At 36.5% G+C, this 22631-nt stretch overlaps 1 protein-coding gene across 1 annotated transcript; it reads right to left on the bottom strand.

The window, feature by feature from the left end:
* Nucleotides 1–1518: 1518 nt before the first annotated feature.
* On the bottom strand, nucleotides 1519–18187 carry LOC135086828 (MFS-type transporter SLC18B1-like). Its single transcript, XM_063981638.1, has 10 exons — nucleotides 17924–18187; nucleotides 15693–15862; nucleotides 14334–14481; nucleotides 9084–9273; nucleotides 8333–8448; nucleotides 6555–6748; nucleotides 5838–5933; nucleotides 4106–4274; nucleotides 3335–3489; nucleotides 1519–2907 (listed from the first exon to the last, which is right to left on the bottom strand). Exons 1-10 carry the CDS (start codon nucleotides 18032–18034, stop codon nucleotides 2739–2741), a joined length of 1518 nt encoding a protein of 505 aa, XP_063837708.1. The 5' UTR covers nucleotides 18035–18187; the 3' UTR covers nucleotides 1519–2738.
* Nucleotides 18188–22631: the final 4444 nt, after the last annotated feature.

Genomic DNA, 22631 nt, shown 5'->3' with positions numbered 1-22631 from the left:
AATGCCTAGGTTTTTGCTTTTAAGTTCTTTATTTGGTATCAAATCCGTGTGCCTTGTAAGATTTTTGTTAAATATTTTATCTTTTCCTCTATCCTTCCAAATATAGGGTGTCGAGTCGATCATTTACAGGAGCTTGTTCAGGAGGAAAATCGTACAAAATTGCTGCATGGTACGATTAGTTTGCAGGACCTAAAAGACTGTTTGCTTCATTGAAACGCCTGAAAGGATTTCCTGAATCATAATTTGTGAAGAATTGAAGAAAACTCTGTTTGATGTGTAGTCCCTAAGTCGCCTCTTACGACACCCGCGGGAAGAGTAGGGGTATCAAACAGAGAACGGGCAGCAGCGCTCTCTGACAAACATAAATCCTGCCAAGCGTGGGGATTATGGCAAAACCCTCTACTAAAGTGGAGGAGGCTCATAGTCCAGCAGTGGACTGTAAAGGGCTGTTGATGATGATGATGATGATGAAGAAAACTCGAACAAACAAAAGCTAAATTCGAAACATTTGTTTTTGCGTTTAACTTAGAGTAGGCGCACACCGTTGATTTTTAGTTAGCCGATAGTTGTGCCCGATTTTAATTTGTATGAAGAATCGGTCAAATCGAATCGGCGTAGTGTGCGCAATCCCATACATGCCTATACTGATCAACTGCCCGGCTAAACTATCGGCCGACGAAAAATCAACGGTGTGCGCCTACTCTTATAGTGTACGAAAATTGTTTTTTATCAGCCAGTAGCTATGGCGGATAGTGCTTATTTCTCTTATCAGCTGTCGCCTGGAGAAAACGCCCTAAATTGAGATACGTTTGCCAATAACGGCAGCGGCCTTGCTTTCGAAAAATACTGCATCCAATGCACCATGTTCATAGTGCATATTTTACACTATCACGTTGTCTGTAATACATTGACGATTGGACAAAGCAATTGATCGGATCGGATCAGACCAAAGTGTCAATTGATCGGGTAGTACATTGAAAGTCGTGTGGTATCAACTGATTGGTGGTTTTCCTTGTGGTCGCTAGTGTTTATTTTAAAGCCTAACTGATTTGTTCGACATCGGTGTCGTAACGCATTCAATAGCACGTTATGTGACGTAATTGAACCACCTAGCGGAGTAAAAGGAATTGTTGTGTTTCACATATTTGTACAATATCAATGATCAAGCCTTGTATTTTACTTGTGACAAAATACGAGCCAATGATAGAGTTGAGACAATGAAAATATACCATTACGCTTTATTTAGGTACTTCACAACAAAACAAAAGTTGATCATGAGTTTATCATCCTGCACTGCTACGAGTAGAACATGGTAATCTAGCTGAGAAGTCAATATTGAGGACAATCACAATATTCATTTATAAAAGTATAATACTTGAATAAAATACTTGCATATAACATCTTATGTGATTTTATTGTGTGGGCGAGCGACTGCATAACACTGATAAAAGTAAACTTCCAATTAAACCTTATTTATGAAGCTATAATCAATAAACTTTCTAAAATAAAACAAAGCAGTTAATTAATGTATAATTTATTTTTATAATATTTACAATATCATAAAACACTCTTACGTTAGTACTGGTTACAACTACACTTAAACTATTTACAAGGAAGATGTAATTATTTGTTACAATGAACTGGACAGACGTTGTGTAGACCACCGTCAAGTAATACGAAACGGCTGTACGAGCAGTAGTGCCGAGAGCTGTTATAAAAGACGAGCCGAAGATCGGGCTCAGTAGCAAGCCTTGGGAGGGGCCGAAACGTGTACTTACGAGGACTGGTGAAGGCAATGGTGATGAAAACAACGATGACGGCGGCAAAGATGGCGATGACAACAGCGATGACGGTAATGACGAAGATGAAATCAGAAATAGAGAGTCGGTTGATAAGAACATTCAAGTAAATGAATGAGGCATTGGTTGACTGGGTGACTAACTGGAGAATGATAAATGCGAATTTGAACGCATTACTAGTCAGTGACGATTTAAAGACCTCTCAAAAGGTTAAATGTGAACAAACTTTTAGTTATAGTAATTTCATGTATGCGTGTTTGTCTTGTTGGTTGTCCTAATAAATAAAATAAATAAATAAATAAAATAAACTTGTTCTGACTTGGAAGAGTCACCCAGTGAAATAGATTGAGATTGTCATAGGAATATAAGTCTTAATGACAGTGCGTCTAGAAGATTGCACAAAATGCAACGACGGAAATGCAAAACTGCATTTGTTTGGCCGGATTTTCCCCAAAGCGAAGAAGAGACTAGTAGACTGTGTTGATGAGATTTCGTAATTTCCAGATCACCTCTCCAATCAGCTTTAGTTCCAAAACAATATATCCCATATCGTCTCGTCTCCTCTCCGCTTTGGAAACTGGGCCATAAGCAGTATAGTTCTTGCAACTCACGAAGGCGAATGAGCTTTACTTGTGTGTGAACATGCACATAACGATAGTGTAATGTCTATCCAAACTGATGAAAAACGAACAGTACCACACATTCATGTAAAGCTCACTCGCCTTCGTGAATTGCAATTACTATAGGTACAGTGTGGTTTTGTAAAACAACGACTTTTGAACAAGGTTTTTAACTAATAAAGTAATAGTTTAAATTTTATTTAGATTTGATGAGATGGGGGTTGTTTTACACCATATCCTGTATTTTGTAATAAAAATATAAAGTCTGATATGCTGTCGACGGTAGGATATCTTAAACAGTAAACAAATGACGGAGGTATCATGTGGCGTAGGCCCCTCTGTACCTGTGGTCCAGGCTGCCGTACGTGGGCCGGTATCGCGGGGTCCTCTGGGTCCAGGGGCTCCTTCGGTTCTTGTAGCTGGAGCAGGCGATCAGACTGTTCATGCCAGGTGGCCTAGACTGTTCCATGCTGATGCCGCAGCGACGGCTGGAAATTATAATGGAGGATGAGTAACAAAAATATTAACGTTAATTTTAATCTCAAGTTTCATCTAAATGAGCACGGGGAGTCAGGAAAAAAATTCCTACGGGACTTTCGAACTTTTAGCTATCGAGAATCTTTTAAGATAGAGCGTGTTGTATATCGCTGTATTATTTGGAAAATCAATCTTGTATCTACTTGTGAATAAGTGGGTTTCACTTTATCACCATGTGTGAGTTAGATTTAGTAAAACATAATGTACTAGCAAAATGGAAAAAACAACTCGACCCGTCCGAAAAAGTGAAAAAATTCTTTATTGATCAAACGAGAAAAAATACCAATCAATCAAATGTTTTTTATTCTGTTGCAGTTGACTTCAGCGTAATTTGTGATGTATTCTGTTAAGTGGTTGATAATTTTCGTGAAACCTCACCTCTTAGTCCTGACCGGCGGTGGCAGGAACTTGTCTCCCACCAGCACACTCTCATCCAGGGTCCCGTCAAGCTGTAGGAGGTCGCCGGCAGACACTGACACGTCCATCTTGGATGACATGTCGCAAGTCCACAGGAACAGGCATACTACCACCATCTGGAAATGGGATTCGGGTGGTTTGTAAAACAAAGTGGTAGGTAGTTAACCTAATAAGCATGTGTGAGATACGTGTTTCGGTTTATTCAGTGGTTGGAAGCAGGTGGAAAAGAATTGCGGAGAAATGGGGGTTAGTTCAGTAGTAATTTTAAGTTACTTTGTTTTGGACCTTTTACTGTGTTTGATCACAGGATATTGCATGTAACCCCTGAGTTGTCTATTTTAAAGTTATATTAACTACTTGTGCATTTAGCACAATAAAATGGACGAGTACAGTCGATAGTATATCCAGCTAAACATTTTGGGTTCTTATGAGCTGTAACAAGTGCTATCTTGCAACAATAAGGCTGGGTTGCTGCACCATCTTACTTTAACTTTGACAAACGTCAAAAATCTGTCAATCTCCATACAAAAAACACCGGTTATCGTTATAGTTAGGTACGGTCAAAGTTAGGTGGTGCAACTCAGCCTAAAAATACAATGATAATATGTGAAATAGACATGAATATTTGGAATACCAACACAACGTTAGTTACTTCTGTGTGAAATTGCTATTAACTATGTGTAGGATAATCAAGTCCAAAATGGAAGATATAAAACTATTTTTTATTATTACCACAAAGAGATGCAGAATAAACACGAAGACAGTTGAGCCCTGGAACCCTATGTAGTCATATAGCACCCCGGACACGGTGGGCCCGATGAAGGCACCCAGGGCGAACGTGGATGTCCACATCCCGGACACCAGGCCGTATGTCTCTATGGAGTTTGGAAGGCCACTCGCTCTGAAAATTTAAGAAAACTTAGATTGGTCTTTGAATTACGAATGATTTATTAGTCGTATTATTTTATAGAAGCTTATTAAAAAAATAACAATTTGAGATTTGGCAGAAGTTTTTAAATGCATTATAGGATTATTCATCTAGCTAGAGAAACATCTGCACAGTGCACATATTTTACGTAAATGCTGAAAAAAGTTCCAGGTTAAGGATTTTTAAAATAAAACTATTGCCTTTTCTGTCATACTCCTAGCGATAGATCAACCTACATGCACAGCCACTTAAATTTGCCTTCAGAAATTCACAAGTCTTGAAATATCGTAGAGACAAGAACTGTACAAGAACACTAATTAAGTGTACAAAATTATAATATAGCTTTTGTCCTGGATTGAATTAATAAAATGTTTTGCTTCAGAAGTATTATTATCTCATTTTTAAAATAGTAGGTATGTATTATTATAATATTTTTAAGACTATCACCACTCATCTCATTACATATCTCAGTCCTGTTTCTTATATTTTTTGGAGAATTTTAATGGCCGCCGTGTAAAAAATTACGCAATTCGCAAAAGCTCATTATAATTCGATTAGAGGCCTTTCTTTCGAGTTGCATTCGGCCGTTAGCATAACGAATATGAACGCAGTAAGTCTGTTTTCTTCGAAGCGAAGTTAATATGTAGGGTCTTCATGTAATAATCCTTTACAATCTAGATTTGTAATGTTTGCAGAGAAAAGCTTTTATTCGTTTGATTAGCAGAACAGCGTCATTTTTGATGTAATCATTGATAAAAGTAACATTATTATGTAAAGAGTTAATTAATTTAGTTATTTAATAATCTAGGTCGTGTCATGTCTAATACAACGATGATGTTGTCTACGCATTTTTTTGCAAATTAAATAAAAAAAATGTTTGAATTAATTAAATTAATACTTGCAAATCGTCAATTAACGCTCTTAAGAAGCCTTTGCAAGTCTCTTTTCTTCTTCGAGAGGAACAAATTCTAATAAATGGACCTTCTGAGCCTTTTCAACCTTTGGTCAAAGAAGCATAATTTGTGCATTTATCGGACGTCTGTAGTTTGCAGACTGAACCCTATGGTTTCTGTTTTTGGACGCCATGATTTATGGTTTACTGCACTGTGATTGAGTCACGTCTGGTTTCGGCAGTGTAGTTACAGAATACGTAATGAATCTAATAATTTTATACAATCAATCGCTACTTTCTTTTCTCATCTCAGCTTAGTTTCTCACATCTCCGCGTTGAAAGATCATAATAAAATATGTACGATAAGTGTCCAAAATGTGTAACATACTCGTAGTTTCCAAATAAGTCCAATTACGCTCAAAACTTGTTAATTTATTGAAAACATCAAGATAGCCAGTTAAACGCGAAAGAAGAAAGAATAGAGATCAGAAATATTGTTTGTTTCTTAGAATACCAATTTCAGGAGCTGAAAGCTGTCCACATAATAAAAGTTTATCTAAGATCCTGTTTGGTATTACATTTGAAGTGCCTTTCACGTCTGACAAGAGTACAAAGCAAGTCATCATAATTCGTTAGGTACTTACATAGCAGTGCTAAGAGCATCGGAGAAGGAAGCCACCAATTGGCTGCCCATTCCCAGGCCATGCAGCACCAGACCTGTCACAGTCATCCACAGTTGCCTGAAATGTGACGCAAAATTCAATATGGAGGTCACAAAGTTTGTGATGATATTGCGGATTCAATATCATTACACAAGATTTAATATGATGAATGACTACCTACTTACTATGAAAATTTCTATAAGGATTTATGGCATATTATTTAGTAAATACAGATAAAACGTCCTGACTAGATGCTATGAAAAACGAATCCTGTAAAATGAAAATCGTTATAATCTGAAAAATAGCGGATTTTTTTACGGTATTTCTGATTTTTGACAATGTTCCATTTGGCGCTCTAGATCAAAAACTTGGATTAATTATTCATTGGACCACCACCATATACAAGTCTGGAAAAATAAAAAAACTACCCTTAACAGACCCCGATTCAAAGATGACTGAGTTTCTTGCGCTGCTTCTTCTCAGCACTGATCCATCTTGTCCCGAAGCAGTGGTAAGAATAAAGTACGAGTAGGTAATATTTTATTGGTGTAAAGGCGCTTTTTAGAGCCTACTTGCAGAAAATGACTGACTTTTATGACTTTTCAGGCGACCATTTTAAGTAAAAAAATTGTCAAACTCCGTACAAAAATTATCATCAAAGTTACGGTCAACTCAGCCTAAAAGTTTATGACAACTTACGATTCATTGCCAATAAAAGGCGCCGGTCCGATCAGCATGAACCCAGCAGCGACGAAGGCGCAGCCGATGGCGGTGACGTACTTCGGCTTGAAGAAGGGCCGGTCGCACAGCCAGCCCCAGCAGGGAGCCGAACCCGCGTACACGCCACCGTTGATCACGAACATCAGCCCCAAAACCGCGGGGGAGAAGTGGAACTGTGGGGAGAAAATTTCAAATCAAATCAAATCAACTGGGAGCCATGTATTTAAAACCAAATTACGTCACACGGTAAGAGAGGTTGATCAAATGTGGTGTGACAAGGGGTGGAGGGTTTTTTTGATTATCATGGTGTCACATTTCAAAATTAAATGATCTTTTACGAAAGTTGGGTTTCGGGAAACTTTAGTTTTTGATTTTTTTTGACCCCAAGGAAATAAAAAATTTAAAAGTTAAAAAACTTTCACTCTCTATGTAGGAACATCAGTTGTTAGTACATGATAGGTTCGTAGACTCCTTATGTATATTGCCTTTAGCGTTTTAAGCTTCTTAAAGGTACACAATGGTTACCACCAACTCTATACGAGTACTACCGCCTTGCTAGAAACCCGGACGAAAGTCATACGACCCTTTTTGAATTCAGGTTTAGATAATTCTCAAACTATTAGTTTTTTAGGGTTCCGTACCTCAAAAGGAAAAAACGGAACCCTTATAGGATCACTTTGTTGTCCGTCCGTCCGTCTGTCAAGACCCTTTATCTCAAGAACGCGTGAACGTATCAAGCTGAAATTCACATGAAATACTCAGGTCTATTGTCCCTTTAAGCTGTGAAAATATCAAACTTCTAAGCCAAGCCAATCAAAAGATACAGCCGATTATGTCGATATTTTCAACAAATTTTCGACACTCGCAAAGGAATCAAAACCTACAGGATACTTCCCGTAAACTCAGAATCTTGAAATTTGGCATAAAGCATTGTCATATAATGCAAATATAGGAAAAATTGCCAAAATTACATTTTTTTAGTTATATAATATAATAAAAATATTTTAATAAAATGAAACTTACTACCTTATTTCTCACGAACTAATAAAGGTATCAAATTGAAATTTATACCAAATACCTAGATCTATTGTCCCTTTAAGAAGTAAAAAAATCAAACTTCTAAGTTAACGCGATCAAAAGATACAGCAGTTTATACCGACACCTTAGACGAATTTCCGTCACACGCTAGGGAATCAAAACCTACAAGGTACTTCCTGTGAACTCAGAATCTTGAAATTCGGCACGAAGCAACGTTATATAGTACAGATAAAGGAAAAATTGCGAAAATGATAAATTTGAAGTTATATAAAATTTAAAATATTATTTTTGCTTACATGACATAAAATATTTTTTTAATAATTATAAACTTACTACCTACCCTTTTTCACATGAACGCGTAGAGATATTAAAGTTGAAATTCATATCAAACACTTCTTAAATCTAATTGCCTCTAAACTGTGAGAAATTCTAAATCAACGCAAAAATTCAAAACGCTGAGGTAGGTACCTACCTATAATGCAAATATAGGAAAAATAAATAAATAAAAAATAATCATACCGCATATTTTGAAATTCGCCACTACTCGCAACGGAATCAAGTAAGTAATTTGATTTAATACGTCATAAATTGTAAACCGCTACGTTTGTACGGCGGAACCCTCGGTGTGCGAGCCCGACTCGCTCTTGGCCGGTTTTTTTTTTGACAAATGGTTCGAATGACTAACATCTAACTACAATAGAGGTAAATAAGGATCATACCGGTCTCAGATGTGGCTCAAGAGTCGCCTGCAGGAAACCGATGCTCATACTCGTACAGATGATACTGATTGCCGCTATGAAGACGCCAGGGACTTTCAGTAGCGATATCATGGTTGCTGTAATATGCAATAAATTATTGAGTTAAGTAATTTGGAGTGACTTTATTACACAAAATAATGGGAAATAAAAAAAAGAAGGTAGGGTAAGTAGAAGTGCCAGTTTTGGCCTTATACACCTTTTTGGCAGTTCTACATTTTAACCAATAATAAGTATAGCATTAAGCATCATGAAATTACAAAATTGTCTTTAAAATAATCTTCAGTTTTAACCATTATTTTATGTTTTTGTTTTTAATTTTACTACCTATATTTTTGTTACTTAATTCAATCTTATTATGTGGCAAAAAAGTACAGTGGCCACAAACGACGAGGTCTCTACTCTTTGATAAATTTTATCAAATTCCAAGGTTGGTTTCGTGTTCGTGATTTGTTATTATCATTTACGGTTAATTAACCAAGTTTATTTTCTAAAACACTTTATAACTTTTTGAAAGATGGAAAAATAATTGTAATACTTGACGATATTATTTTTCTTCTTTTTTTTTCTTTCTTCAGCCAAATGACGTCCACTGCTGGACAAAGACAAAGACGATATTATTTAGTTAAAAAAAATTAATGTGTGCCTATGTTCAGCAGTGGACGTCCTATGGCTGAAATGATGATGTTGATGATGAAAAATAATCTACACTCACGTCCTCCTGTAGGCTTGACATCTTCATCGTCGTTGCCCCTCGGCAGAACGAGGCAGCTCATGAGCGCAGCACAGAACAGCGCAGAGCCCAATACTGCGAACGGCAGCGTGTAGCCTCCCAGGCCATACAGAGCTCCTCCAAGTGTAGGCCCGACTATCAGGCCTAGCCCGAAGAACGTTTCTAATGACGCCTGAAAATATTTTACTAATGAGAAAACTGGCATTAAAAACCTTGTTTAATAATATTGAAATTGAACGAAATATACAGGCGCAAACAAAATGAATAGAGTCACTTTATATAGTATTATGCCTGTAACTATACTGTTGGTAGAGCATAAGGTGCCTGTTAAAGAGTGCAACAAAAACAAGCTGATTAATAAAAATGTAATAGAAAACCTACTGTATCTCTGGTAGATGTCGCTCTTGTCTATGACATCTCTCTCGAACCCTCCATCATTGTGCTAGGTTGTACTAAATTACTTTCCAAGATAAAATACAGAATGTCAAGTTAATTACGCATCTTTTCTTCAATTACCCAATAACCCTAACAGGTTATGGGCCCAGACACAACTAGTACATATAGTTAGAGTTGAAAGAAGAATTACACAGTTGATTTGCAAAAATTGCAAACTTGCATCACAACAAAATGGAGGCGAAAGGCGTGGTGCTCAATGGGGGCAATTGGCCGGCGTGGAGGCTTCAAACAGCTATTATGCTAAAGGCTCGTGGTTTGTACGAAGTGGTTACTGTTGAAAAGCCAGAAAAGGCGGATAGAGCCATGATCGAGCAGTGGGAGGCCAGGGACAATAAAGCACAAGAACTCATCGTGCTACGTGTAGATGAGGAGGTATTGAATTACCTAGCAACATGTGAAACCAGCAAGGAGATGTGGGTCAAACTTACCAACCTCTACGAACCAAAGTCCAAAGTCGGTGTACATTTGATCCAACAAAAATTCTACAATTTGAAGTATGAGGGGCCAATGGCTAAATTCCTCTCCAACGTAGAAGAAATAGTAACAAGACTAAAAACCATGAAAGAAGAAATCTCAGAGAAGATGGTTGTCACCAAGATCATTATGAGTCTGCCGAGCAGCTATAAACATTTCGTGTCAGCATGGGAGTCGGTTCCGGAGAGCGAGCAAACCATCAGTAATTTATCTGCAAGGCTATTGGTTGAAGAGGAAAGGTGCAAAGTTGAGGAAGAAGAGGTCACAGCGGCTCTGGTGTCAGATAGTAAGAAGAAAATTAGTGAAAATAAGTGTTACAATTGTGGTAAACTAGGACATTTTAAGAGAGACTGCAAAAATAGAAAATGTAACTATTGTGGTAAAGTTGGACACTTGTATAAGCAATGCAGAGCGAGGCAAAACACAAACAAGTCACCTAATGCGTATGTAATGCCAGGTTACACATCAAAATGTTGGGTTATGGACAGTGGTGCGAGTGAGCACATGTGCAAAGATAAAGATGTATTCATTAACTACACTCAGGTAAATAACAAACATGTAATTATAGGAGATGGTAAACAATTACAAGTATTAGGTATTGGTGATGTTGAAGTGTATGCTTTTAATGGTAAAAATTATGAATTTTATTAAATGTTTTACATGTTCCAAAGTTGCAAGTAAATCTATTTTCAGTTGTTTGTGCCATTGACAAAGGCTATAAAATGGTAGTACAGAGTTCTAATGAATGTTGCTTTACTAAGGATGGTAGGACAACATGCACCTCATCACGCTGTGGAGATTTGTTTATCATGAATTTTAATTTTAAAGGAAAAGTAGCTTTCAAAAGTGTGAATGAGTGGCATGAAGTTCTAGCACATCAAAATTACAACCATGTTAAAAATGTATTAAATAAATTTAATGTGAAACATGAAGGGGTGAGTGACCAGTGTATTTCTTGCCTTAAGGGGAAACAGCATAGACAGCCATTTCATAGTAGTGATTATAGGGCATCCACTCCAGGTGAATTAATTCACATGGACTTGTGTGGTCCTATGGAGGAGTGTTCTCTCGGTGGTTCTAGATACTTTTTGTTGTGTAAAGATGACTATAGTAGCTTTCGATTTTTATATTTTCTAAAGAACAAGTGGGAAGTTAATGATAAAATTTTTGATTTCATAAATAAATTTGAAAATGAGACGGGGTATAAAATTAAAATTGTTAGGTCAGACAATGGGACAGAGTTTATTAATAAAGGGGTTTCATGCTTGTTTAACAGGAAGGGAATTACTCACCAGACATCTGTGAAATATACACCGGAACAGAATGGAAGAGCAGAACGGGAAATGAGGACAATGGTGGAATCGGCGAGGACTATGTTGTTGGATGCAGGTTTGGGAAAGGAACTGTGGGCAGAATCAATAAATACAGCAGCGTTTGTGATCAATAGAACGGGGCCTAGTAAAGAGATGAATAAAACACCATTTGAATTATTATACAAGAAGGAGTTTGACATAAATATGCTAAAGAAGTTTGGATCTGAAGTCTACATACATATTCCAAAGCAGAGAAGACTGAAGTGGGATGCGAAGGGTAAGAAGGCAATTTTTGTGGGATATGGTGATAAATGTAAAGGATATAGAGTCTGGATACCGAATACTAAGACAGTTGATACTTTCAGAGATGTGGTGTTTGTCAATAAAAACAATATGAAGGAAAAGGAAATAAATAGCGAGAGACACATATACAGTAGTGAAAATAAAGAAGAAAATACAGTAAATATTGAGAGAACAGATGATAGTACAGATGAAGAAGGAAGTAACGAAGAGTGTGACACCAGGGGACAAAACAGGATGACTGAAAACATGGATGGACAAGAAAATCAAACTAGAGAACCGGATATTACAGACGAAGAAAGTGAAATAGAGGAAGGGAGCAATAATATAAAGCAGGAAATGGAGAATAGCGAGGAATATACAACACCAGGAGAAGAAGAAGAAGAAATTACAGGATCTGATAGACAGAGACAGAGAACCAGAACAAGAGAAATCAAGAAACCAAAGAGATTTGAAGATTATTACACCGGATTTTTAACTACATCTGAGGAACCACTAACTTACAGACAAGCAATGAATGGAACAGACAGAGAAAAGTGGGAAGAGGCTATAAAATCGGAATTGGACGCACTAGAAAGAAACCAAACATGGACTGAAATGGAATTACCAGAAGGAAAGAAAACGATAGATGCGAAATGGGTTTTTAAGATCAAAAAGAATGAAAATGGAGAATCGCAATTCAAGGCAAGACTTGTTGCGAGGGGTTTCCAACAGGAGGACAGCTTCGATCACTCGGAAATATACGCACCAGTCGCTAAATTACCAACTTTGAGAATTTTATTGGCTATTGCAAGTAAATATAATTTGAACATTTCACAAATGGATGTAAAAAGTGCATTTTTGTATGGAGATATTGCAGAGGAAGTATTTTTGAAGAAACCTGAAGGAATAATCAATGACAACAAGGTTCTGAAACTGCAAAAATCACTTTATGGCTTGAAAAGATCACCTAAGATGTGGAATGAGAAGTTTAACAACTTTATGATTCAGGAAGGGTTTTGTAGAAGCAATTCTGATTATTGTTTATACTATAAAAGAGATGAGAAATTCTATTTGTTACTTTATGTAGACGATGTTATTGTAGTTGGAGAAAGTCAAAATAAAATAAATAAATTAAAAGAAGCATTGAAAAACAACTTTGAAATGAAAGATCTTGGAAATAATAACTTAAAATACTTGGGAATTAATATAAACAGACAGGAAGGAGTAATTGAACTAAATCAGAGACAATATATAGAAGACTTGCTAAGGAAATATCATATGGAAGAATGTAATGCTGTGGGAACACCTATAGAATTAGGTCTTGAACTGAATAAAGAGTCATCAGATGATCCAGTCTTGGTAAGAAACTGTAGAAGATTGATTCGTAGCCTAATGTATGCCATGATGGGCACTAGACCTGATATTTGCTACGCATTGAGTTATCTAGCTAGATTTCAAACATCTGCAAATCAATCTTTGTGGAAGGCACTTAAGCGTGTTCTACGTTACTTGAAGGGGACACTGGACTACAAATTAGTATTCAAGTCTGAAGAAAGCTCACCGCTGTTGGGATACACAGACGCTGATTGGGCTGGCGATAGAGCAGACAGGAAGTCAACATCTGGGTATGTCATGAAGGTGTTTGGTTCTACCGTTTCGTGGAGTTGTGCAAAGCAACAGTGTGTAGCTCTCTCTTCGACCGAGTCTGAGTATGTAGCATTGGGGAAAGGGGTAGCAGAAGGCTGTTGGATACAAAATTTGTTGTCAGAGTTAAAGTTAAATGCTAAAAGTTTCAAAGTTTTCATAGATAACCAGTCAGCCATTCATGTTTCCAAAAATAGTGAACATCATAAGAGGTTAAAACATATTGACTTAAAGTATCATTTTATATAAGGCAAAAGGTTTGTGAAGGTGTTTTGTTGTTAGAATACATTCCTACTAAGGAACAATTAGCAGATATGTTTACCAAGAGGTTGTGTAAAATGAGATTGCAAGAGTTGTGTTTTGGAATAGGTTTATTTAATAAATAATATGTATTGTTACAGATAATTTAAAGTACTAAGTTTATAGAGGTTCCAATGTTATTTAAGTAAACAGTTTAGAAGTCAAGTCAATATAAGTTTGTGAGAAGTAATTCTGTGTAAGTTTAAGCTTAGAGATAGCTTGTTTTTGAAATGTTATAGCTTGCTTTTGTTGAGGAAGGGTGTTAAAGAGTGCAACAAAAACAAGCTGATTAATAAAAATGTAATAGAAAACCTACTGTATCTGTGGTAGATGTCGCTCTTGTCTATGACATCTCTCTCGAACCCTCCATCATTGTGCTAGGTTGTACTAAATTACTTTCCAAGATAAAATACAGAATGTCAAGTTAATTACGCATCTTTTCTTCAATTACCCAATAACCCTAACAGTGCCATTAAGTAAACATTACTCAGTCCTCATAAATATTTTCTAAAGAATCCTTTAAAGAGGACAATGGGGGTTATTGACCACTGGCCACTGACAGGACCTTACTCTGCAGTGGCGCCATTCTGTGAGTGCAAATGCGATATTTTTCTTTCCACTTCAGTACTGGTGTCACTATCTTAATTACCAGCAAGTGGACAGGATCTTATTCTACAGTGGTGCCAACTGACGAGTGCTAAACGATAGCCCTCAGTTTACTTTATTGCAACATTGCATGCAAATTTCAAGCAGGCGTACTCACAAACATGGTGGCCACGTTGTTTGGGAACTCCTTGGCGATGATGGCGAAGGATGCTGTGAGGAAGGCGGCGTTGCCCATGGCCTCCACGATGCGGATCACGAAGCTCAGTGTGATGAACGGGATATGACCCTCGACTTTATCTAGTAAACTGAAAGAGTTTTGTTAGAATGAAGAAAAGGTAACACCAGGCTTTGGGTTTTTATATGGCATTTGATGTAACTGTGAAAGAATTTCATCATCATCATCATTCCACAGGACGGCCACATAGGCCTCCCCCAATGATTTCCACATCGCCCGATTGGTAGCGGCCTGCATCCAACACCTTCCTGCTACCTTTAAGAGGTGGTCGACAGTCCACGTTGTAGGTGGTGGGTGGACATCTCACGCTGCGTTTTCCAGTATGGGCCTCCACTCCAGAACCTTGCTACCTTGAAATAATTTATGTCTCAAACCAGTGGACTGTTCAAGAGGTGTATTTTACAAATAGAATCCCATTTCTCATCTAGAATTGTGAAATAAATATGCGAATTACAATAAATTCTTATGGTTTAAGAATATGTCATCTGAAGTGACCCACGACACTTGTGCAAAGACCGCGGCAAGGTCAAAATTTGCAAATTCGTTTCGTTTAGGGTCGTTGCGATATCGTGACGTAATAACCACAGTAATAACTCTATTATTTATGGTCCGTTACTGTTTGCCGATTTACGCGCCAAAGTGTGAACGATTGGATTAGATAAGCAGCAAGGATCCACGTTTCATGGTTAAACTACTATTACGGATGATTATTATGCCATAAGTAGTTGAACTAGTTAAATAATAAACGTCATATTAGAAGCGCAAGATTTTTTTAAATCCTTCTTCCGTGGCTAAAAGAACGGCACATAAACATCGTCGTCGTGTAGTTGTATTTATTTATACCTTCTGAACACCTACTAGGTAGGCCTACTGTAAAGTGTCATCAAAATCCGTTAAGTAGCTTTAACGTGAAAGAGTAACAAACTTCTATCCATGTGTCCTTACAAACTCTCACATTTCTTATAAGTTGGATAAGATTACTATTTAAAATGATTGGCCAATTTATAACGATAAAGTGGCCAATAAGTCGGTTTTTCTGTGCAACAGAATTTAACGAAAGGGAAACTGCGGGAAAAAGTTCATGAGATGTAGATACGCCAAGAGCTTTCTCCCAAAAAACTCATATTTTTTTTTATAAAATTTAAATAGCCTTTTAAAAATAAATTTTACTCGTCCCAGTATAAACCCTACACCACTGGTTCAGAACAATAAATTGGGCAGTGCTGAGAAGAAGCAGTGCATGAAACTCACTATTGTCAGCCTCTTTTTAAAGAACCTCACCCAAATAGTATAGCACAGGTGCCAGTAGTCAGGATGCCCCCATTGAAGAGCAGTTTAGGCCCGATCCGGTTGAGGTGCGCCCCGTACAGAGGGCTGACCAGGAACACCACCAGCTCGAAAATACCGAACACCAAGCCGTATTCTGTCGCTGAACATCCTTTTCTTTCTGCCTGGGAACATAGTTAACATCCTTAGGCTGGGTTGCACAATCTTACATTAAAAAAAAAGTCTAAGGCTGAGTTGCACCACCTAACTTTAACGGTAACTATGACGATAACCGGTGCTTTTTATATGGAGTATGACAGATTTTTGACGTTTGTCAAAGTTAAAGGAAGATGGTGCAACCCACCCTAAGGCTGAGTTCCTAACTTTATCGGTAACTATGACGATAACCGGTGCATTTTGTATGGAGTTTGACATATTTTTGACGTTTGTCAAAGTTAAAGTAAGATGGTGCAACCCAGCCTAAGTCTAGGACAGTGAAATTAATTTAAAGAAACATAAGAAAGTTAATTAATTAAATGAAGAAAATATTCATGAAGTTTTTAACTGTGTGAATACTTGGCTGTAAGTAATATATTATTCTCAAGCCAGTGACATACTTATTCCTACACTTTTATTTCCTACACTTCTTTTGATATTTTATCATTATTATTGAGACTGACCGACTCGTGATACGAGGAGCGCAGGTTCAATCCCCGCTGCCGCTTGAATATTGTGGTAAATTGAGTAGGACACTCCCCAGCTTATAGTTGAATAACGATTCGCGAAAGTTCGTTAGCAGAAGATTGGTAGGCTGATTGTGATGATGTTGACTTGGCCCGTACTCTATGCTTCAATTCAACACTAAGGCCTTAGGTATTACAAAAAGTTAAACTTGGGATGAACACTGGCTTAAAATGACATTTCCATACTTAGGCTGAGTTGTACCACCAAACGATAACCGGTGTTTTTTGTATGAAGTTTGTCAGATTTTTGACGTTTGTTAAAGTAAGATGGCGCAGCCCAGCCTTTGACTGAGTTGCAATAACTTACTTTAACAGTAACTATTATTATTATTCTGTCTAATGGCTTCAAAACGATAACCGGTGTTTTTTGTATGGAGTTTGCCAGATTTTTGTCAATTTAAACCGGAGTTCAAACAGACAGAGTAACTTTTTGTAATAAGGGGGTAAGGGCCTAAAACTTGTTCACACGATAGCAGAGGTTATCGCTCGGCCCACAGTCAACGACGTGATGCTTCGTGTAATTGATATTCGTATCTACAGTGATTGTCGCTAACGATACTTGCGGCAGCGTGTCTATGCTTTGGGGATTTTGTAGGCATTAACTGATAATTGCGACCCATTGATCAGGCGTAGGTATCTCTTAGTAGGCCGCCTTCACATTAGGGCGTAAGAAGCGCGGCAGCGGCATAAATGTGAAAGGCAGGCATACGCTGTCATAGTATGAAATTATCGGCAAAGTCGCCCAAATGTGAAAGCCCTCTTATATTGTCATAAGATTTTGATTTATTTCGATTATCTTGTCCCAAACTAAGCCTAGCTAGTACTGTGTCACAAGATAATGGTCTTAATTAAATACTACTATTTACATATTTATACTGTTAGTTGGTATTACTATTGACACAGTGTTGATTTTCCCGGGTATAAAGTTTTCGTACTTTTAGCACTTATACGAGTTTATATCCGTTGTCTAGTACCCATAGTACAAGCTTTGCTTAGCTTAGCTTAGCTTAGGGACTAGAAGCGCAGTGTAAAATATCCAAGGATACCTATTTATTTATTTTATTTTATTTGGCTCCAATTGGGTTTGAATTCGCCATCACATCACAGTCCAGTAGCATTAACCATCAGGCGATGTTACAGATTTCCCAAAAAAATATTTCCGTAGGTAGGTACTTTTCTAAGATACCAAGGCCTAACGATAAATGAAAATTTTAAAAATATGTAGGTTCAGTATACTCGGGTAATATGTGTATAACAATGAAAATGGTTAAAAAAAACTTAACATTAAAACGTGGTTAAAAATTATATTAAACTTTTATGCCATATCGTAGTTGGCCGAAATATCAAGTTTAAGTATTTTTTATTTTATTTTTGTATATGGGACGTGTCGTACCTGACAGTAACTTGGTAAGGTTAAAAACGTCATACGACAGACCTATTTTAAGTAATTTTGTGGTTATTAATGTTCTTACAGTAAAGCATGAAGTTTAAAAAAAAACTTACCTCTAAAGGATAAAATGGTGCTTGTAACGCAACACAAATCGCATTACAAAAATCGGCTATAGATATTACAATTATCGTCAGCCATTGTCTTCTATTAAAATCGAAACCCATTTTTTTAATAATCACAAAAAAAAGTTCCTTAAAACTGTCTCAAAATCACTTGAAAAACGTCTTTAATACTATTGCAATTAGGAACAATTACACACACGACATTGTGGATTTTTTCTCAAAAAAATATTTAAATACGAGTTAATATCCCAGTGGTTATCGAGGAACTGACTGAAGAAGCACTAGTTTCTGGATAACAGACTAAATAATAAATTAATAGTCGCACATTGATATAATTACTGGTCAAACAGACCTTTGCTGCGATATTCAAATAAATACCGGTTCCATTTATAGTTATAATTAAATGTGCTTTTATCATAAATAAACAAAGCAATCAATGTATTTTGCAAGTTAATACTTGTCGTTACTAAAAAATTAAGATAAAACCGTAGTACGAAGACAGAAGAAGTAATGACCGCTAGGAAGATAAGTAAAACTAAAATATCTGCATGATAGCGAGGGGTTCTTTTTAATTGGTTAAAATTTAATTAAAATAAATAAAATTTATTTATTTATTTTTAAACTTTTTGCCATGCCTAACACTAAGTAAACCTTCCACGGGGTCTGAAATCACCAATGCTACGTCGTACCCTATACTAGAACACCAAAAACACCCAATGAAATGGGATACAAGAAAAAGGGGCCTTACTGAAGTAAGGTAGAGTTGCACCATCTTACTTTAACTTTAATAAACGTCAAAAATTTGTCAAACTCAAGACAAAATGCACTGGTTATGGTAATAGTTACCGTTAAAGTAAATTGGTGCAACTCAGCCTAAATCTTGTTAATATTAAGATAAAGAACAAATTAATAGTAAATTTTGCACTTAACTAATTAGTAAGCAGTTTTAATGTCTGTCTATCCATTGTTATTTTGTTAAAGTCGTTAGGCTATCATTAACTAATAAAATTGATATGTGGTTTGTGTTAAATTAATAAATCCCACCTAAAACAATTTCATGTTACGTTTCCAAGACTAGACCGTAGAGTCTGTCAAATAGTTTTCAAGACTCAAGAGTCAAGCTCCTATCTCTACAAGCTTTAATTCTATTTACAAGCCCTAACTTCACAAACTCTACACCTTCGTTAAAATACATGGATGGGCCGTTTTGCATAGTGATTTTTTCACTATACGAGTTAATCTAGAAAATGTGATCAGTAGGATTCGGACCAAAATATTATGTACTTTTACTCGTAAAATAAATATTAACTGTTAAAGCTAGTTATATGCATAAGTTCGCTTATATCTTAATTGAGGATAAGATAAAAGGTAATTAGTATTATCTCATAAAATTTAAACTCTTGAACTTCAGAAGGTCATTGTCCCTAAATCAAAAACATTACAAAGATGGCTACATAATTAATACATTCAAGTGAAGGCAAAACAATACCTTGACCCCCTAGACCGGGATATGTCCCAGTAACGTTGTTAAATAAGCGATAACGCTATGGAACTATATTCGAGAACCGACAAGATGTAACTGACGTGAAATTAAGGACAACAATACGATACGGAGCTGTGTTCGTAAGATTATGAGGTCGTGTGGTTTTAATAAAGTTTAATTAAGGATTGGATTTCGATTTGTTCTCATTCCTCGGTATACAAAACCTACTCATTTAGATTTTCCTAGCTAGAGATATTTGTAATTTTAAGTTTCGTTCATTCGTTCGTTCGTTTTAGCCTTAGACGTCCTAAGTACCTATTGCAGGACAAAGGCTTTCTCCAAGGATTTCCATAATCGACGTATTTTAAGTTTATGAATACAAAAGGCTCTTTTACATTTATGTATATCTCAAAATGTGGTTAAAATAACTGGACATTATGAATACCTATCTAAGCCTGGTGCCTGGTATCTTGAGAATGTTGGTATTTCGGCAGTTCAGTAAGAAGCCAGTTCCTCTGTGGTTGAGGATTCCGTGTGATGCTCGCTTCCCCCTTTGGTCTGATCATCACTTTTCAGTGAGATGCAGGCATTCTTCGTTTTGGATAAAAAAAACCTAAATTATTATTCGTAATTGTAAAAAAATACAGTAAGGTAAATGTAGAGAATTCTTAACTTTACTGTACTGTATTTTTAAGAACATGAACTTACACATACTCTGCATTCTGGAGATAAATTTATCTACTATAGAAGTGATCCTTGAACCTTAATTGTACAGTCACGGAATGAAAAGGTTCGTCAGTTTTCAAATTGATTCCTTCAACGAATCGTGACCACATATTACCTTTTGAAACTATGTTACAGAATAATCTCGAGTTATAGAAAATAATCTTTAACACTTCTTCAGTAAAGTTCAAAATTATTCAGATCAAAGTTGTTTGACGATTTGTCTTGTCAAGAAGATTATTATGATTGATAAACTAAAACCTTCTTGTTGGTTCAACCTGTCATTATCTATTAAATAAAAAAAAAATACATTTTGTAACATTGCACTGATGGGATAGAAAAATAAACAAGCAAAACCTTATTCGTTAGCAAACGTCATATTTATAATGTTAGTAGCACTGTTTCTTGCACGGTTATGTTGGCAGGTTTGACTATTACAGTGCAAGCGAAAACCGACACTAAGGTGACGAACCTTTTCATTCCGCGACTGTACATAACCATTAACCACACAGTCTACACATAATTAATTACTGTGCTACTCACGACTTAGTAAATCAATATTTAATTAATAATACCTACCCACTTACTTCATATGACTTAACTGCTAACATTACATAACTAACCACGAGTTTTACAAAAACATAGATATGAAACCTATCGATATAAAATCATGTGATTGAAGCACATGTTGTTTAATTTTCTATCAATTAGAAATGTTTATGTAACATTGCTATCATCTACAAAGTAAGTTAACTGAGAATAGACTTTAGGTACAGTTAAATGATTGAGCAAATAACCAAATCATTTAACCGAGTTCAATAAGAGGAGGTTCTTAATTCGGTTGGTTTTTTGTATACTTTAGCTAAAACGTGAGCAGCTGTCGCAATTTTACTTTCTTATTACCTAGATGACCCGGTGAACTTCGTACCACGTGCATCTTACCGTTTAAACCTTGGACTTGGACCTGGACTACGACAAACATTTCAAAATGAAAATTAGCTAAACAAAATACATATAAAAAACGCTGTTCTAGAGTTTTAGAGAGCCTAATGCACAGCAATGGATTCCATCACTTATAATCTGACTGCGCCAGATTACAAGATAAGTTAACCTAATCGACAGTTAGTTTACAATCTCACGCGTAATATTATAAACTAACAAAGTTCACAATAACCTACACGTTGACATATACATACATAGAAAATGGAAGAGCTACACCAACTTTACCTCCAGCTAGACTTACATTATACGAACTTCAGTAAAATTTTAAACAATTGTAATGTGTGATAGCAGCTAGTGAATAGTGATACCACTACTTCTAAGGTCAACGAAGTCACGGCGTGGTTTGCCCAAATTCTAAAAAACAATTACTTAAATTGCTTATTAATATTGCTAATAATAACGTAAACAAAATGGTGAATGAACTATATCATGATAACTATACTGTAGGTAGCTTTATAAGGAAAAAGCTGATGGAAACATAATCAAGAATTTGCTGTTAATGCTGAGAATATTTCTTTTGAATCAATTAATTATCTAACGGCTTTTTGTTAATCTTCGTATTAGGTTAATTTGGTTCTAGTTTTCTTTAACTAGCTAAGGCAGAGTTGCACCACCTAACTTTGCCCGAAACTATGACGATAACCGGTGTTTTTTGTATGAAGTTTGACATATTTTTGACGTTTGTCAAAAAGTTAAAATAAGATGGTGCAACCCAGCCTAAGACATCAGTCCCACATAAATTTCTGTTCTTACGTCATGAGAGTTTTTATTGAACGCTTGTGATGAGAAAAATAAAGTAGCATCAAATACTCGTAATATTAATAACCGTGTGGTTCCGGAATAGTAAAATAGGACCACCCCGACTCTTCCTTGTAAGAATAGAATAGATTAGAAAACCTTTTATTTGGCAGTAATGAAGTGATTGTGATGGCGACCACGGGCTGGAAAACGTAGCGTGGGCAGGCCTCCTACTAGGTGGACCGACGATCTGGTAAGGGTCGCGGGAAGAGCCTGGATGCGGGCAGCGCAGGACCGTTCATTGTGGAAAACCTTGGGGGAGGCCTTTGTCCAGCAGTGGACGTCATTTGGCTGAAACGGTAATGAAGTGATTGAAAGAGAAACATGCGAACATCAGGCCTTCTCAAGCTGTGGGGGCAAAATCCTCCATTTGCCTCTGGTAAATTAAAAAGGATCTTCTAATTGCTGTGGATACTAATGAGATAATGATGAGCGAATAATATTGCTCAATTGACATTTACATTTTCATGGTTTACACCAGTTTTGAGTTTGAAGAAAGTCTGAGCCACAGGGTCTTGTAACAAAGTGCCCTCCGCTGCATTTGCTAAGACGCAATTCTATCATATTATCATAGAAAAAGCTTCCAAAGGACAGGATATGTCACTCATATGTTATCAAACAAACCTAGACGAACAAGAGAAATTGATAGATCCTTTTCAAGTGATAAACAATGTGTTAGGTAGGCCCGTATCA

Source organism: Ostrinia nubilalis, chromosome 2 (genome assembly GCF_963855985.1).
Source record: "Ostrinia nubilalis chromosome 2, ilOstNubi1.1, whole genome shotgun sequence".
NCBI classification, from domain to species: domain Eukaryota; kingdom Metazoa; phylum Arthropoda; class Insecta; order Lepidoptera; family Crambidae; genus Ostrinia; species Ostrinia nubilalis.
Note: the sequence above shows the minus strand (reverse complement) of the source record. Positions and strands in the feature narration are given on the sequence as shown.